Source organism: Gobio gobio (genome assembly GCF_949357685.1).
Source record: "Gobio gobio genome assembly, chromosome: 25".
In the NCBI taxonomy this organism is placed as follows: domain Eukaryota; kingdom Metazoa; phylum Chordata; class Actinopteri; order Cypriniformes; family Gobionidae; genus Gobio; species Gobio gobio.
This window is the reverse complement of record NC_137121.1, coordinates 988,332-1,008,464: the sequence shown is the minus strand read 5'-3', so window position 1 is coordinate 1,008,464 and position 20,133 is coordinate 988,332. Positions and strand designations below refer to the sequence as shown.

General features: G+C 39.5%; 1 protein-coding gene across 5 annotated transcripts in view; it reads left to right on the top strand.

Moving 5' to 3' along the window:
- The window catches only part of LOC307122289 (uncharacterized protein), a 196,596-nt gene that overhangs the window by 67,766 nt on the left and 108,697 nt on the right, over positions 1–20,133 (top strand). For 3 of the 5 annotated variants that reach the window (XM_079810336.1, XM_079810333.1, XM_079810335.1), the window contains 4 exons: positions 181–1,793; positions 16,825–16,859; positions 17,586–17,620; positions 17,984–18,068. In XM_079810336.1, coding sequence (XP_079666462.1) covers positions 181–1,793; positions 16,825–16,859; positions 17,586–17,620; positions 17,984–18,068 — 1,768 coding nt within the window. The remainder of the gene's footprint in view (positions 1–180; positions 1,794–16,824; positions 16,860–17,585; positions 17,621–17,983; positions 18,069–20,133) is intronic. The other 2 variants (XM_079810337.1, XM_079810334.1) reach the window with 1 other exon arrangement.

The window sequence follows — 20,133 nt, the reverse complement described above, 5'->3', positions numbered from 1 at the left end:
TGTTGCAGTTATTTATTCAAAGACTTATAGCATAGAATGTTGAGTGTGTTTTAAATTCCCTAAATACTAGAAAACCCTTAATACAGACTCAGTATGTGTGCAAAATAAATGTTACTGATGTAAGTATAAAGGAGAAGCTTGTGATGTGAAAGTATCTGAACTGTGTTTGTGTCTATGTAGAATCAAAGGACTATTCAAAGACATTTAAACTGAGACTGAAGGAGGAATTTCAGTATCTGAAGGAGGATAAATCACCTGGAGAGAGAAGACGACTACTGAACCATGTCTTCATTGAGCCCCACATCACAGAGGAACATGATTCTCACATCAGTGATAAAACACTGATCAACATCTTTGAAGGCCAGAATATCAGGAGAGTTTTGATGAAGGGTGAAGCTGGCATTGGAAAAACTGTGACTGTGCAGAAGTTCATCCTGGACTGGGCTGAAGAGAAGTCAAACCCTGAGATTGAATATGTATTACTGATCCCTTTCCAGAAGCTGAACATTATCAAAGAGACGGTGAAGGAGTGTAGCTTCATGGAGCTTCTGCAGCGATGCTTTAAAAACACTGAACATCTGAAGCCCACTGACTCTGACAGGATCATGCTGATCTTTGATGGACTACATGAGTTTAAACTCCCTCTGGAAAACACAAAGAAGATTACTGATATAAACAGACCAGCCTCAGTCTCTGATCTACTGACAAACCTCATCATGGGAAATCTGCTTCCAAACGCTCAGATCTGGATCACCAGCAGACCAGCAGCAGCCAATCAGATTCCTGCTGAATATATTGATCGTGTGACAGAGATCCAGGGCTTTAATGATAAACAGAAGGAGGAATATTTCAGAAAGAGCATCAGTGATCAGATTATAGCCCATAAAGTCCTCAGTCACATCAGGACATCACCACGCATCAACAGCATGTGTTATTCACCAGATTACTGCAGAATCATCGCAGCGATTCCAGAGGAAATGATCAGTACAGGTTCAGATTTCCCCAAGACTCTCACTCAGATGTACAGCAGATTTCTGTTAGCTCAGACCGAACCGAATCGAGAGGGAAAGAAGACCATCATCACTCTGGGTGAAATAGCGTTTGACCTGTTGGTAAACGGCAGCTCTCTCTTCAGTGATGAACCTTATGGACTCAGTGCTGAACGTGTTAAAGCAAGCTCATCAATCATAAAAGTGATAGATGAACAAAAAAAGTCCTTCTGTTTCTTGAATCACAGAACACAGGAGTTTCTGGCAGCTCTATATGTGACTGAGGTCATTAATGGAGGAAACACACTCTATCTTAAACATCTCTCCAGCCTGAATCTTGAATTTGGAGAGCGGAGCTTCACAGACTACAACTCGCTCCAGAAAGTGCTGAACATCACTCTACAGAAACAGATGGATCTCTTCTTCTGCTTCTTACTGGGTTTGACACTGGAGTCCAGTCAGAGAGCTTTAAAAGACCTCCTGACACAGAGAAGAAGAAGCAGATCTTCATCCAGTCAAGATGCAGTTCAACACATCAAAACCCTGATCATGAATTCCTCTTCAGAAAATGCAGTTGAAAGCAGTCTCCTGTTTGATGCTTTGAGAGAGCTGAATGACCGTTATCTAATCCAGGAGATAAAAACACTTCTGAAATCTGGACTCAGACTCTCTCCTGCTGAGTTTTCAGCTCTGATGATTGTGCTTCTGAACCCAGAACAGCAGCTGGATCAGATCAAATCTCCTCAATCAGAAGACCTGAAGGTGAAGGGGAATCAAGGGTTGAAAGACTCATGTGTAGTCCAGGTAGTGTAGAAACAATTATTAATTTAATTTCACTTCATGTTCTATGGGATGAATTTAGTCTCAAAATGATTAATACATGCATGCATAAGTATCCATGAACTTGATAAATGTTGCAGACATGTTTTACTATCCACAACCAAATGCCTTTCAACTTATGTGAGCAAAATTCAGAATTAAATTAATGCGTAGCAATTTTTACAAATAGAGACATTTTTGAGAATACGAATGTTTTATTTTGTATTAGTGTATCATAATTTGCTCAAGAAACAAAGAAGATGTGCATTAGTGGATCCGGTGACACGTGTGCATTCATTGACTCGTTTCTGAGTCGATCCTATTTGATTCATTTAGATTTTGAGACTTTCATTCTGCTGATTTAGCCTTGTAAAATCCACAGCTGTCTAAGACGACTTGCTACAAGTAGATGGCAGTAGCTGCTAAGGCTGACGTGGCATAAGAAAGTAATATTAATTCATCACTGCGTGTCTTTAGTAAATCCTGACAGTAGTTTTAACGCCAAAAGAGGATTTGCGCTGGCAGAAGCTGTTAGTAAATCTGTCCCTTTGTGCTTTGTAAGTAATAAGCAAGATTTTAAAATGCATGCAATGTTTAATAGGCAGCCAGTGCAGTGTTGACAGAACCGGCTAATATGGCCACACTTCCTGGTTCTAGTAAGAACTGGAGCTGCTGCGTTTTGGACCAGCTGGAGTTTATTTATTAAGCGAGCAGGGCAACCACCCAGTAGAGCATTACAATAATCTACAGCTCATGAACGACTCAACTCACTGTTCAGCATTTGGCATTGAGAGCATGTGCTGTAATTTAGATATATTTTTAAGATGGTAGAAAGCAGTTTTACAGATGCTAGAAACGTCTCAGGTTACTGGTGAAACCTATGTTCTCTGAATAGGGAATGAGACGCTGCGTAGCTTATGACGCAATGGGAACACCCTCTGGGTGTGACGATTGTCTGAAGCCAATCGGTCTGAAGTCTGTCACGCCAATTCACTGGCTGATGGCGCGGGCGCCGCCACGACACTCTTACGTCGCCATACTATACTGGTACAGATTTCTCTGCCGAAAAGGAATGTCTGTCAGCAGCGTGAGAAGGTTTGCTGGGCCACTTCGGGTCAATGCGCCTGTGAGGCCATTGTCGAGGAAATTGGTGACCACAAGCTCCCCAGATCGTGGTGGGTGGGGGATGACCCTGGTCGCTCTCCTACCAGGGAATTCCCTCCTGTGAAAAGGACGTTCTCTGGACTCTGGACTTAAAGGGGGAGGGGTTGGGAGCTTTCTCCGTGCTGGCCTGGAATTAGGACCTGTCGGGTTCTTCCAAAAAAACATTTCAGGAGGCAGTCATCAAGTCAACAAAATCTTGATTTATTCAAGAGGGGGAAAACAAATAACTTATACAAGGGTCACATCAAAATAAATAAATAACTAAATGCAAGGGAAAACCAACGTGAGCTCTGAGTCTCTGATGTTCTATGACCGGGATCCCTCCCCAGAACTGCCTCGCCATCACAACCAAACTCATTTTTAAGAAATTAGACCAAACCATTGCATTACCCAGGGGTCTCACAAATGTCTCATCTCATGGTTCACATTTTAAAGAAAAAAAATATTCACACAAATAAACTCCAGAAACATATGAAAACTCACATGCACCATAAAGTAATAATAAAAATAAATATACACAAAATATTATACACACAGGTATATCCATTCAAATGAACAAAATCAGCCCCCCCCCCAACAAATGATCCAAACACATGTTAAACCAAACCCTACATTTCCCATAATTCCCCAAAATAATAATAAAAGATCTCCGGAAATAATACATCCGTTTAGTCCGATCTTCGCTCCATGCTGCAGTCATGGGCCTTCAGCGGAACCACGGGTAAGAAAACAACTCAAACAATAAAATGAATATATTAAACTCATAAATTTGTCTAGTGGAATTTATTCATTCTCTAGCGTGCACTCTAGTAATGAATTGGCGCTATCTCCTTTTTGGATGTTAAATGCGCACACCCCTAGTACAACCGTTTGGTTAGAATTTTAACACAACCATACATAAGAATAAATAAAACAAAAACAATCTTACAAAACCAACACAACAATAATGTACTACCAAATATACAAAAAATAAATACAACATATGAAAATAAAGAGGGGAAAAAGGTCAATCAATAACAATTCCCAATAAATATATAACCTACATATATATGTGTGGCCTTAGCCTTCACATTTCCCCCCACCTAAGCATTCTCGCACGGAGAGCGAGAAAGAAAATCGGCGGCTATATTTTTGACCCCCGGACGACGCTTCACTGTAAAGCGAAAAGGTTGCATAGAGAGAAACCATCGCGTCAATCGAGAATTTGCATCCTTCATTCGACTCAACCATTTCAAAGCTTTATGATCCGTTTCAATAACGAAATCCCGGCCGAACAAATAATATTTCAATGAGTCAAGAGCCCATTTCAAAGCTAGACATTCTTTCTCCATCACGGAGTATCTAGTCTCTCTAGGAAACAACTTCCGACTCAAATACACAACCGGATGTCTCCCTTCGATTTCTTCCTGCATCAGGACCGCTCCTAACCCTACATCCGACGCATCCGTTTGCAGGACGAACGATTTCTCAAAATCGGGACTACGCAATATGGGTTCCTTGCTCAGCACGCGCTTTAATTCCCCGAACGCTTCTTCAGCGGCTACAGTCCACTGCACTTTATTAGGCTTTGTCTTTTTAATCAAGTCAGTTAACGGTGCCGCAATGGTTGAAAAATGGGGAATAAATTTCCGATACCAACCGACTAAACCCAGAAAGGATCGAATTTGTTTTTTTGTAGCTGGAGGAGGACATGATCGAATGGCCCTTATTTTCTGCACTTGTGGCCAGGGCTTAAAAACTGAAAAAAATATCAATCGGTTCACTCCGAGCAGAATCGATATTATAGCGTTTGCGTTTTTGCGTTCCTCAATAAACATTACTGTTCCGAAAACGGTTTGTTTGAAAAAATACCGGTTAATAACGTTATTTTAATTTAGCATATACTTTAAACAAATATGTATAAATAGACTTATTTTCACTCAATAATAATATAACGCATGGTAATTAAACTTGAATATTTATTTCATAACATTTTTAAAACCAGAAATACATGCATTAATTACAAAGCATAAACAGCGGACCTGTTTTAATGGAGCGTTAGACAATCTAAAGTGGCCTCTTATGCCGAATTATTTTCAGAAGAGTGATAACATTCTTTGTACATAACTTTTTTTCAACACGACTTGTTTTAAAAATTGCATGAATAAAGAATAAATAAACTGGATAACCATTGCTCTTTTAATGCACTGTCAACTGCTAATTTCAAAGCAAACACTGCGCAACACGTCCTTGCATCACATAATCAAATTCAGTCAGCTAATAAAGCTTGATCATTTAATACAATATAACATACCATTTAATACGAAGCATCAACCGTCTATATAGAAAACATTGACCTGTCCTGTATTGGCAATCTGAAAGACTATAGGAAAAATGTTTGATAGATGCTAGTAGCCTGCTTGGAATCCATAAACTAGCCTAAATCAGTCTATTTGAGCTTAAAGTCCGTACTGCTTATTTAAACGTTCGAAAATAATGTCCTCCAATACCTGCACATTCATTGTAGACCTCAGCGGGGAAAGAAATGTACTTGAGGCATGAAAATGCGCGCTCATACTGACTTGCGTACCGGTAGATTCATAGATGACTGGTGCGCGGACATTTCACTCACGCTTGATCCGGCAACGTCACATGCTGTACTACTCAATTCATGATTGGTCACTGCCAAATTAAAATATTAAAGAGAAAAGTACTGTTCATATTGATTTTGATTTCGTTTCCGTTTTTGTTCCTCTTAAAATTTCGTTCGTTTCCGGTTTTCGTTTTCGTTCCTTGAACCAGTTCAGAGCCCTGCTTGTGGCTTAATTATCCCATTTCCTAATACGTACCCTAGGTACTCAGTCTCGGTTTTCACTAATGAACATTTAGCAGGATTAATGGTTAAACCGGCGTTTTTAATTTGTTGAAAAACTATACGCAGATGTTCAAGATGACTCTCCCAAGAGGTACTAAAAATTACTAAAAAGCCGCTGCACATTCTCCTACCTTATCCAATACCGAATCCATCAATCTTTGAAAAGTTGGAGGTGCTCCGTGTAGCCCAAACGGTAAAACTCGAAAATGCATTAGCCCCCTCGGTGTACGGAACGCGGTCAACTCTCGCGACTCTGCGTCCAAAGGCACCTGCCAGTACTCTTTACTTAAATCGATGGTACTGATAAATTTAGCCTTGCCGAGTTTTTCAGTTACCTCCTCAATACGAGGCATAGGATATTAATCGAATTTTGAGACGGAATTAAAATAACGGAAATCGATACAGAACCTAAGGGTATTATCTTTTTTTGGCACCAATACAACCGGATTACACCATTCACTTTTTGACGGTTCTATTATACCCATTTGCTGCATCAATGTTACCTCATTTTCAAAAGATGTCAGCAACCTTTAAGGGATGCGGTAACTCATTCGTTTCGGACAAGCATTTTCATTAAGCACTATTCTATGCTTTATAAGCGGGGTGTAGCCTGGCTGACTTTTGAACAACTCCGGTTCACACAAAATGTTGAATTTGAGCTCGAAGCTCCACGGAAAGATGGCTAAGATCCACCGACGGCAAATGTTGGCTACCGGGTAAGTACTGTTCTTCCGTCTCCTCCTCATCCTCCACTAGTCTAATCAAATTAACGACCGCTCTCTCGTCCTGTGGGTACCAGTTTTTCAACAAATTAATATGCAGTACTCGATGTGATCGTGACTCTCCTGGGGTCGCTATCTCATACGTAGTTGTTCCTATTTTTCTAGTCACTTCAAACGGCCCCTGCCATTTACCCAACAATTTATTCTCGGAGGTAGGAAGCATTACAAGAACTTTTTGACCTGGCTCAAAAGACCGCGACTTTGTCTTTCGATCATACCACGTTTTTTGTCTTTTCTGGGCCTCCTTCAAATGGGCAGAAGCAAATTCGGTCATCTGTTGCAATTTTTGTCTCATGGCTAACACATAGTCAATAACGTTAGTTTTAGTTGACGTCTCCGAATTCCCCTCCCAAAGTTCTCTCACAAGGGACAAAGGTCCCTGCACTTCGTGCCCATACATCAACTGGAAAGGCGAAAACCCAGTTGATGCCTGTGGAACCTCCCTATACGCAAACATAAGATATGGTAGCCACTGATCCCAGTCCGTTCCCACCTCATTAACGAATTTACGCAGCATTTGCACTAGCGTTTGATTAAATCTCTCTACGAGCCCATCCGTCTCAGGATGGTAGGGAGTTGTTTTTAACCCTTTTATCCCCAACAACTGATACACCTGCTGCAGCAATTGAGACGTAAAATTCGTACCTCTATCGGTCAATATTTCCTTCGGAATACCTACTCGTGAGAAGAACTGTACCAAACAGGACGCGACAGCCTTAGCTTTGATATTTTTTAACGGAAACACCTCGGGAAACCGCGTCGCATAATCACAAATGACTAGCATATACTTATACCCGGTCTTACTCCGTTCCAGCGGACCTACAATGTCCATTCCCAGCCGCTGAAACGGAACATCAATAACTGGTAAGGGAATTAACGGTACTTTATGGGGCTTGCGAATTCCGCTGTACTGACACTCAGGGCAAGCTTTACAAAATTCCGCAATATCCTTAGACATACCCAGCCAGTAAAAATGCTTACCAATTCTCGACTGTGTCTTTCGCCTCCCCAAATGTCCTGCCCACGGAATGGAACTCATCACGGTGCTCCGTACACCCACAGGTAATACCACTTGTAATTTATCTCCTGTTTTACGATACAGCAGGTCATTAATCACACAGAAATATTTTCCTTGACAGACTACTTCATTCCGCCCTTTCAGTATTGCCTCTTCCACCTGTGAACGCAATTTTGCAATTTCACGGTCCTCTTTCTGGACCTGCCTCACATCGTCAGGTATTGGAAGTTGATCAGCATTCAACAGTTTATCAGGGGTTTTTATTTCCCTAGACTGCACTACAGCATTCTTAATTTTATCCTGCCTTCTTTCCCTTCTGGACTTCCTTATCTTAAGCTGACTCACAGCTAATTCCGAATCAAAAAAGGGTAAAGACGACAAGGTATTTTCCTCTTCGTCACATTCACGCTGTTTGCTTTGAGAACGCGTCAGTACTATATTACAAGAATCTCGAGCAGGTAACAAATCCATCAGAGCAGGGAAATCATGACCCAGAATTACTGGATATGGTAAATTTTGTGCAAGCCCTACCCTCATCAAATAGGTTTGCCCCTCTATTCCCATATACACATCAGTAACAGAATACTGCCGCTCCTCCCCGTGAACACATCTCACTATGACTGGAGCATCGCTACTAGCCCATAATGGTACTAGATCAGATTCAACTAAAGTTTGCGTGCAGCCTGTATCTACCAAGGCAGTGACTTTCTTTCCATTCACCTCCACCTTTCTTGTTACCTGTTTTAGGACAACAGCGTTAACAGATTCAGGTATGCTTTCTCTAGGAACATAACACATATTAGTCAGTGTTCTTGTCCACTGTGGGCACATTGGCTTTTTGTGACCCAACTGACCACATTTGTAACACTTAATAGTCTCTAAAACAGAAGCACCAGAGTTCTCAATTCGATTTACACTTGCCCCAGTTGAAGACCTGTTACTTTCAGATGTTGAGCTCGGTCGCCGGAAAGATCTGTCCTGCGCTGTCTTCCAGCGCACAAAACTCCAAGGCTCAGTTCTACGTCGCGCTGCCACGAAGACGTCAGCCAGATGTGCCACTTCCTCAGCTGTAGACGGGCCGTGTTCTTTGATCCACGTCTGCAGATCTGGGCTAAGCATCCGGAGAAATTGTTCAAGGACAATGATCTCTCCAATCTCCTGCTTCGTTCTCTCCGCTGGTCTCACCCATTTCTGATACAGATCTTTTAGTCGAACATACAGCTCTTTAGGGGCCTCTTCTTCCAGCACTCCCATCTCACGGAATCTCTGCCGGTATGTTTCGTGGTTAATGAAATATTTCTTTAAGATAGCCTCCTTCAACTGCGCGTATTCACCTGCGTCCGCAACATCCATGGCCACGTACGCACTGCGCGCTTTGCCCGTCAGCAACGGGACAAGTTTAATGGCCCAGTCTCCCCTCGGCCACCTGAACGCCCCCGCAATCCGTTTGAACGTGGTCAAGTAATGCTCGATATCATCCGAGTCACACAACTGTTGCATCTTTGGTTCGTTCAGCGCATATGTAGCGCATATGCACTTCGACGGCTGACTTCACCTTGCAGTTGATGGAACTGATGCTGAAGCAACTTCCATCGCGTCTCTTGTCGAGCTGTCTCTTGTGCCCGACGAGCATCTCTGTCTTGCTGATCACTCATAAACCGTTGAAACATACGCTTAAGCTCCAGTACATCTCCCTCAGCCTCCTCTTCGGCCCCTTGCTCAACCGTACCTGTCGCCTCCTCCATCAAGACTCCTCCCTCATCTGGTACGACCTCGACATCCGCCGGAGGGACAACAGCACGCACTGCTCTCTTAGGCGCCATTTATTCGACACTTGACTTGCTATGACCAGCCTCCTCCTGGACAGAAAACCACCGTTGCCACCATCTTGTCGGGTTCTTCCAAAAAAACTTTTCAGGAGGCAGTCATCAAGTCAACAAAATCTTGATTTATTCAAGAGGGGGAAAACAAATAACTTATACAAGGGTCACATCAAAATAAATAAATAACTAAATGCAAGGGAAAACCAACGTGAGCTCTGAGTCTCTGATGTTCTATGACCGGGATCCCTCCCCAGAACTGCCTCGCCATCACAACCAAACTCATTTTTAAGAAATTAGACCAAACCATTGCATTACCCAGGGGTCTAACAAATGTCTCATCTCATGGTTCACATTTTAAAGAAAAAAAATATTCACACAAATAAACTCCAGAAACATATGAAAACTCACATGCACCATAAAGTAATAATACAAATAAATATACACAAAATATTATACACACAGGTATATGCATTCAAATGACCAAAATCACCCCCCCCCCCAACAAATGATCCAAAAACATGTTAAACCAAACCCTACATTTCCCATAATTCCCCAAAATAATAATAAAAGATCTCCAGAAATAATACATCCGTTTAGTCCGATCTTCGCTCCATGCTGTAGTCATGGGCCTTCAGCGGAACCACGGGTAAGAAAACAACTCAAACAATAAAATGAATATATTAAACTCATAAATTTGTCTAGTGGAATTTATTCATTCTCTAGCGTGCACTCTAGTAATGAATTGGCGCTATCTCCTTTTTGGATGTTAAATGCGCACACCCCTAGTACAACCGTTTGGTTAGAATTTTAACACAACCATACATAAGAATAAATAAAACAAAAACAATCTTACAAAACCAACACAACAATAATGTACTACCAAATATACAAAAAATAAATACAACATATGAAAATAAAGAGGGGAAAAAGGTCAATCAATAACAATTCCCAATAAATATATAACCTACATATATATGTGTGGCCTTAGCCTTCACAGGACCACTTAAAAATCTCTCGTCTTGTCGAGAAAATTGTTCCTCGTGGGGCTCGTCTGGCCACTCGATAGCGAGCCTTTCAGTAGCGCGCGAAAGCACGTCAACAAGCTCAGCGTAGGCCGCCGAAGGCCGCACTTTCTGGCCGCTAGGCGGGAGAGCGTCGCCGATTAAAGCAGGCCCGAAATCCTCAGAGTTGGACGCTGCAGTGAACACGACGTCATGTAGCCCGAAAGAAACCGACTCGCGTGCTTCCGGGCTAGGACATACGTATTCATGAGAAAACTCAACCGGCGGAACCCTGTGCACTTGCTAGGGGGAGAGAGGGAGAGAAAGGGCGAGGCCCGTCTGCTCGCACTGCACATCCTCGAGCTCTATGTCTGAACCCCAGTTTGTGGATCCAAGAGAGGCCTGTGTGGCTTCGGGAGGGCGACGGGGAAAACGGATGACTCCCTCTCAAAAACCGCGAGCCTCGAGCGGAGGGTTTTGAGAAGGAGATTATCACAGAATTTACATTTTGAAGATCCCTGAAGCGCTACGCGCTCGTGTGAAAACCCCAAGCATTTTACACACTTACTGTGAGGGTCGTCACTCGCGATAAAACTCCATGACACTTCACCGCAAGGAGAACAATGTTCCACTATCCGCAGTCGCTGAAGTGCTGGTGATAAAAGTCGAATGAAATCAAAGATATTTGGGCCAGAAAAACCAAAACCGAAGGGCTAGAAATGGCCACTTTGTGAAGGCAGAGAAATCTGAGGAGCAGATGGCGCGCACGCCAGTATAGTGTGGCGGCGTAAGAGCGTCGGAGCGGCGCCCGCGCCATCAGCCAATGAATTGGTGTGATTCTATAAGGGCTTCAGACAATCGGCACACCCAGAGGGCGTTCCCACTGCGTCATAAGCTACACGGCATTGAGTGAACCTATGAAAGAGAACGTGGCTTTCAAACGAAAGATTGGTATCAAAGAGCACACCCAGGTTCCTCACTGACCACGAAGACTGGACAGAGCAGCCATCAAGAGTTAGACAGTATTCTTGGTTACTACTTGTGGAGCTTTTTTGTCCAATAATTAGATATTCAGTTTTTTTAGAAAAAATTTTTTTTTCTGAATTGAGTTGCAGGAAATTACTAGTCATCCAATGTTTTATATCAGCTATGCATTCCGTTAATCTTGTGAATTGGTAAGTTTCTTCAGGGCGTGAAGAAATATAGAGCTGAGTATCGTCAGCATAACAATGAAAACTAACGCCATGCTTCCTAATGATATCTCCCAGTGGTAGCATGTACAGGGTGAAGAGAAGCGGTCCTAGCACTGAGCCTTGTGGTACTCCATACTGAACTTGTGATCGGTGTGACATCTCTTCATTTACTACTACAAACTGATAACGGTCACATAGGTATGATTTAAACCAGGGGTCTCCAAACTCGGTCCTGGAGGGCCGCTGTCCTGCTGAGTTTAGCTCCAACCCCAAATAAACACACCTGAACCAGCTAATCGGTGTCTAACTAGGGCCTTGTAAGACACTGCCTTTTCAAGTATTTTTGATAGAAAGGGTAGATTTGAGATTGGCCTGTAATTGACTAATTCTGTCGGATCAAGTTGCGTTTTTTTAATAAGTGGTTTAATAATAGCCAACTTAAAAGTTTTTGGTACATATCCTAATGATAAAGATGAATTAATGATATTAAGAAGAGGATCTATGACCTCTGGTAGCATCTCTTTTAATAGCCTAGTCGGTACAGGGTCGAGCATACATGTTGATTTTGATGATTTAACGAGTTCAGTCAATTCTTCTTCTCATATAGCAGTGAATGAGTGTAATTTTCCTCAGTAACACAACAATGCACGTCTGATGTGATACTGGTTGTATAGATGGTTGTATAATTATAATTATTTGCCTTTTTGGGGATTTGCGTGGGGATGGTGGTGGTATTGTTTAAAAACTATTTCAATACCTATTTCATGGTTGACATTCTTCAGAAGCTGTTGCTGTGCGGATGGGCATCCAGAACACATTGGGGGTTTTCTGTTTCAGTTGAGGATAGTGTTGTTTAAGTGGCGCCAAATTAAATAACTAATCAGTTTTTACAACAGAAATTAATCAATCAAAAACATACTTTAGCTTTTCTTCTAAAGCAAAATGTATTTCCTATTATCACTGTAAAGCTGCTTTGAAGCAATCTGTGTTGTAAAAAGTGCGATATAAATGAAGGTGATTTGACTTGACTTGATCAAAAATAAGTACCCAGATAGCAGACCAACAAGCATCGTTGAATCAATGGTAATGCATCAACTAAAATATCATTGAATCAATGTTGAAATTTAACATTGATTTTTCGTCAGGTTTGCACCCTGAAATAATGTTATTTCAATGATGAAATATAGCTGAAGATGGGCTTAAAATCAATATTTTTTTCAACTACAATTAAATCACTTATTTAACACTGAATCAACATTGAATCAATGTGAATGCATTAATCAAATTATCATTGAAACAATGTTGATATTTAACATTGATTTTTCATCAGGTTTGCACCTTGAAATAATGTTACTTAAACAATGAAAAATAGATCAAGATGGCCATAACATTTTTATTTTTTCAACTTTAATTAAATCACTTATTTAACACTGAATCAACATAGAAACACTATGATCACACTAAAATCAATCTTGCTTTATGTAAAGCAGGATTCTATACCAGTTCATTTTCATGTATGGCTGCAATTTATATGATTTTGTATCAAAAAGTCACTCAAAGTAAACAACATCCTTCAGTTTACATGCAAATGTATTTATTTATGCCCCCACAGTTTCAACAGGAAATCTCACATTGACTTAAAACAATTACATCAGAATTTATAACAAGTGAAAAACATGACAACCTGCATCTGCAAAATGGAAGTAAATACAAATGGAAACTCGCCAATAAAGACAGAAATGGGACAGTACCACTGAAAGAAAAAATGTAGAAGAAAGAATGAAATACTCTAAACTCAGGGGTTTCCACCACGACCAGTGTCCCCAAGCCTTTCAGGGGCGTAACGGAGCCATTTTTGCACCGTCCCAGCAAAGATACACTCAGATGCCTCCTTTTTATCAGCATTCACTTGTAATGCACCCAAAACAACAAGATGTTAGTAAATATTTGGAAATGTGACTAATTATACATTACAAATGTACTACAAAATGAAATTAAACTTGAAATGTGATAGAATCTTTACATTCCAGTTAAAACACGCTGAATTTAAATTCAAGACTATTTAATGAATTTTAGTATAAACTTTTCCCTTTAAAGCACCTGCAGACACACAGGAGGAATGAATGGAAAAGGTGAAAATATCTTCAAATATCTATCTTATTTTATCTAATATTAATACTGTATTTAATAGTAAATAATAGTAAATAAACAAATAAAGTGTGAAAGTGAAACAAGTAAATGAATAATCAAATAGCTAAATTAATAAAAGAGGAGCTGGATTGGCCACACTGTGGTTTGGAAGAGATTATCCATTTTACAACACGAACTGGAGGCGCAGCAGTTTGCTAAATTTCTGCAGTTTGATATAACATTAGCTGCCTAAAGAAACTTAAAGATCTCACTCTTCTTTAGTTTTCTTTCTTGCTGCATTAAAGATTAAATTGGAATTCTGTATTTGTGGCCGGCCCTCGTGAGCTAATCACACAGGCACAGCTGAAGCAGAGCTACGAACTGATTGTCCTATTTCCCCTCACCGCCAACAGGGCAATCAGTTCTAGATCTGCTTCAGCTGTGCGATACCTGCACGAGGGGCGACCAGAAGAACTGACACCCCAGAAATTCATCCGACCGTCCGATCGCCTCTCGTTTCTCCCTGTACACTGGACGAATATGGGATGATTTTACTAATAAAATTATGAATAATTACATGCACAATTATCCACAAACAATTTCCTTTCAACTCGTGTGTGCTAAATACAGAATAACATGAATGTGCAGCATTTTGTACAAATAGAGACATAATTGTGAATGCGATTTTGTATTAGTGTTGGTCAGAATCTGTGCGTGCAGCGATTAAGATGTGCATTTGTGGATCCAGTGCCGCGCATGCATTCATTGACTCGTTTGTGAGTCGATCCTATTGTCTCAATCCAAATGAATCAAATAGGATTGACTCACAAACGAGTCAATGAATGCATGTGCGGCACTGGATCCACAAATGCACATCTTACTCTTTGCACACACAGATTAATCATTTTGATACAAAAATCCTCTCATAGACAAACACCTCACAACAAACGACGCATGACAAAACTGAAAATCGGCCCGACCCAAAGAAGAGTTGCACAAGTCTGAATTCGGCTCGAAATCGGACGAAAATCGCACTGGTATACCCAGCTTAAGAAATAAAGTTAAATAAAAATATGATAGGGTTTGGTGAAAAACAAACTGAAATGCAATGTATTAAAGAATATCCTGGCTGTTGGTTGTGCACGGAGGGCATTCACGACTCGCAGTTGACTCTGACTCGCCCAGGAGAAGCTCACAAGATGTAAGAAATAAAGATAAATAAAAACACAAAATGAAAATTGAGATGAATTGTATTAATCTTTGTGTACTTACCTCTAAAAAAACACTGCTGCTGTCCTGTCTCTGTCTCTTCCACGCTTGAAGTCTGTTAAACTGCGCTTTGATCTGAAGGTGCATTACCGCCACCTACTGGATTGGATTGTGGCGCATTTGATCGGTAGGGGAAATATAAAAAATGTTTTATTAACCCTGTATTCTTTAGATAAATAATTAAATGTATGTAAATTATACATGATTTTTTAAATAATAATAATAGCCTACATTATATAAATAAACAGGCTATGATTTATATAACTGGATGACCACAAGAACTAAGGACTCTGTGACAGTCATTATATATATCTCTGCATGTGCTGTAGCCGAAAACACTAGAGGATAGGAGATGTTTTCCATGATGGAGGAGATTTTAAAACAAAAATTAAAACTATATATTAACAATATGCTTACTTGTAATAATCAACTGGTTCGTCCCATTGAGTTCAATTTATGGTAGTAGTTCTTTGTTAATCCACACACTCGTTGGTGGAGATTCATCCTTTGAGAATAATGAATGTGCTCACATTTCACAGAAATGTACCCAATTGATTTGGATTTGCTTTAACATGTTGAATAATGGGACAGATAGATTGATAGTAAGCCTCACCAGTGGAGAATTAAGCTGACCAAAAATCAACATTGATTCAATGTTTGTCTTTTCAACTCTGAAAAGCATGGAATTATCAACATTGATCCAATATTATTTAGCATTGAATTTTCAACATTGGTCCACTATTTTTTAGCATTGAATTTTCAACATTGATCCAATATTACCTAGCATTGGCATTTCAACCTCAACCAAATTGATGATTCTGATGGAATTTCAACATTGACTCAATGTCACAATGCTATCTGGATACAATGTACTTATTGTGTTAATATTGTATTACAAAACACCTTTGCTGATATTGAAGTGGGATACGGGTAAAGTTAGGGACAGGTGTGGTGGTATGGATCTAACTTACCACAGTTGTTTGATGGACTCGTAAAAGTGCGAGCTCGCAAGAGAATAAAGATTGCAAGCACGGCTAGGAGGCTAACAGGCTAGCGAAATGCTAGCGCATTGTGCGAGCGATAATGATTTAGATTAAAACAATGTTAGATTAATATGACCGATAATATCAGATTTATTGCAATGATTAAATTATATTGAGAAATATAAACAGCAAACAAAGAAAGATAGAGAATATAGATTAAAACAAGGCTATACGGAGCAAGAAACCCAAACGGCTCAGGAAACCGCTGTACAACAGTGAAAACGGACCGTCTGGAAAATCAGCTCAGATCAGATCCATTGGTATTTGTGTGTGGGTTGTGAAATTCTTGAAAACCGCAAAAAAACATTGCAAAATCCAAATTAATCAAATGAGATCGACTCAGAAAAGACGTCAATGAATGTAACCTGATCCACTAATGCACATCTTCTTTGTTGCTCACGTAAATTATGATAAACTAATACAAAATAAAACATTTGTATTCACAAAAAATTTTCTATTTGTACAAATTGCTACACATTCATTTACTATTGAATTTTGCACACAAGTTAAAATGCATTTGGTTTTGGATAGTAAAACACATCTAAATCTTCATGGATAATTGTGCATGCATGTGTTAATCATTTTGAGACTAAATTCATCCCATAATGTTCTGACCCAGAATATTTTAGTACAGGAGAGCAAGGAAAACAATTCTTTAAAGAAAAAAAAGGTATTATATGTTTCAGACCTTCTATCACAGGATTTACTAATTTGTCAATGTTATTTTTTTTCTTTCTAGAATCATAATCCAGACTGTCAACGGAACACTGACTGGTAATATTCTTGAATTATATATCACAAATGTTCAACTTTTTCTTTTTTTTTATTCCAGTGTTGAGAAATATCTCTTTACAAAGTTTGTATCATACATTTGCCAACAATGTGAAACATTGATGCGTCTTGGTGGCAAATAAACTTATTTAGAGGTACCACAATTATATTTGACAAAGTGCAACCACTGTTTCATGTAAACGGAATTATGAATAAATGTACCATAATTTGTCACGCTGCCATTCTTATAGGCTATTCAATGTTCGTCTTTTCGATTGTGAAAAACTTCGTTGTCATTTGTAGTGTCATGTTTTAAATAAAATGAAATGTGTTGTCTTACTGATGACAAAATAGAAGATCTCACTCACTGAAGCTTTTATTCAGGAGTACAGTGATTGGCTGTGGTGCTAGAGTATAATACTCGTACATATCAAACGATCTGCAAGCACGTCTCTCTCGTATTTACTAGTGTATGACATGCATGAATCAGTGTGTGGGGCAAAACAGGAAGTGATGTAGAAGTAGGCATTGATTTTCTTCTGCAGAGGCAGACTTTCATCTCATTATGGCGTCATAATGTCTAATAATAAAACTTAGTCGTTTTCTGAGCAGAAGATTAATGAAAAGGTTTGCAGAATCTCTGGCAGTAAATGCAATATGTTTGGACTTATGGACTCTTTATGTATAAAGTAATTTCTTAACTTTTCATAAAATATTTCTTTTTCACAGCTCTAATTCTACGTACACACTGGTGTACAGAAAAGGTGAGTTATTTTATTTATTGCTAAAACCAAACTTGTAAACATACACTATATAGAGGTTGATGTGTGAAGACAATCAATTCATTTGATCAACAATGCTTTTTGGAAATATAATAAAAGATAAGAAGCAACTTTTTAATATTTTGCTTTTTTTTGCATATGTCTGCTTATAAAAAAAAAAACTAGGCCTAACTAAGCCTAGAAATATCTCTGACTACATATAAGCTGAGCTCAAAGACAAACTATCTTAAATTATATTAAAATCCAATACCATACCAATACCATACTTGCCAAACAAAACTTTATGTAGTATATATAATTTCCAAATAATAAATAATAAAAATAACTGTCAAATCTATTTGCAAGTAACAGAAGATGCTGCTGCTTCAGGACATGCTGAAGGGACAAAAGATCCAGCAAGATCACAAGCACACACCAGTGAAGACATAAGGTAGGAGAGTCTGGTTATTATGGGCGACATTAAGGGGAGGGGAGGGGAGGGGAGCGGAGCCTATTTATTGTAGTCATGGAGCTAGTCACGTAGTCAAGTTTTTCTTGCTTGTGCCGACTGAAAACACACGACTAGAAACACCATGAGACAGGAGAGGCTCTCAGACATTGCAGTAAGCTACTGAATGTTGAACTCATGTGGATTTGGATAGAACAGTTGGTTTAATGTCTTGCCTGTGGATGCCGTTTAGCCCTTCACAGTGGAGTAGCGGACGGGCACGCAAGGGATATTAAACTATTATCATTATTAGGCTACTTTTGTTATTAAATTAATATTACAATTAATTTGCCCCACAAAATTTCAGAGCACATCAACACATAACCGATGCACTGTGAGAATATAAAGATTAGGTAGATTAGCTTACTCCTAATTTAAAAAACAACTTGTTAAACACAAAATACGTCTCGATTCATGAAAAAAAAATAGTGAAATATTAAAGGGGTCATAAACTGCCTTTTTTTATTTTTTTATACTGTTGTCTGAGGTCAACTTATTGCGTTTGTGTGGTTTTTACATTCAAAAACATCATAATGAATCAGTAATAGGCTATTTTCTGACCTGGTTTTGAGGCTCTCTCAAGACACGCTCAGTTTTGATGGGCGTGCCGCACTGAAGACTTGGAAGTAAACGCCCACGGCTAGGATTGGATAAGGTTTGTATATTTAATGAGCTTCATCTCCCCCTTCAGTGACAGAGTGTGACAAACGGCAACCGGAATGAATCGCCCAGCTCACAGCCAGGGTTCGCAAAATGTCTTTATCAAACAAACACAATGATTCATCTCTCATCCACCCGCGATTGATTGGAATTTTATTTTTGTATTAACGTCTGGCCTACTTGGCCTGGCGATCGATGAATATAACCGCAAACCGTACACACACGTGCACGCGCGCCCTTCAAATATCGAGTCAAGAGACTGAACAACGCACATCAAGACCGTAATGAACCAAGAACACCACAAATAAAGGATTCTCCAGCCTGTGACAGCATGCTGAGGTATGTTCTGTTAGACACGTACACATAATCCATAGATATCAAACGATCTGTAACAATGCAATACTATCACATTTAAAAACACGTTTTACTCACATTAGTGTGTTGCTTCATTCGTTCATGTAATCTCATCCTGTCTTCAAATCCAGTCTCTTGTTTACAAACGACTCTGTGGTTAAATTAACATACATGTCTTCCCCACGTGAGCTGGATATTCATTAAAAATAAAGTTCATACATGCATTCATAATATTGGAATCTGAAAGCTTAAAAATAAGAATCCGAAAAGCTTATGTGGTATGTTTACTGCTTAGAAATGCGATGCGGTTTAGCTCTATGCTGCTCTTAGCTGTTATGTTAGTGGCACGAGACAGGATATTCTTATATGACCTTTTATATATCAAAAGCTCAAGGGAAAGTTGATTTCTCAGTTCATGACCCCTTTAAGAAAATAAATTAGATTAATCTCTAGATTAGTTTCTAAGAGAACATGTACCATTAATGCAGCATCAGATGCCATAAGTGTGGTTAGTTTTTACTTTCAGTTTCTTTTGTGAATAATTGAATGCCGTTTGAGTCTTCTTAAAAGTGGAGCCATAGAAAGAGTCACTTACCATCTGAGCAGAATCACCAGTTCAAAGCACCTTGTTAACAAGGGGTCTACAGCTTATACCAAACCTCTGTTAAATGTATGATATTCTTGCAATGCCTTAGCCTTTGAATGAGCATCAGGAGATGCAGTCTCAGACAAAAGTCTTGATGGTTCAATGGTGGTGAAGTTTAAAATCTTCAGGGTTAAGTGAAGATGAACTCCAGTGGTGTTGACCTGACTTTTTTTTTTTTTTTTTTTTTTTTTTGTTGGAAGAGAGGAAAGTTACTACGTAGCTTGATGTGTTGAGGTTGTTCAGATAATTAAAATACAAATTCATAAAAAAACAAACATGGTATATGTGCAATCTTGATTAATCAACCAATACTAAAACATTGATTCAAGGATTAATACATAGGCAAAA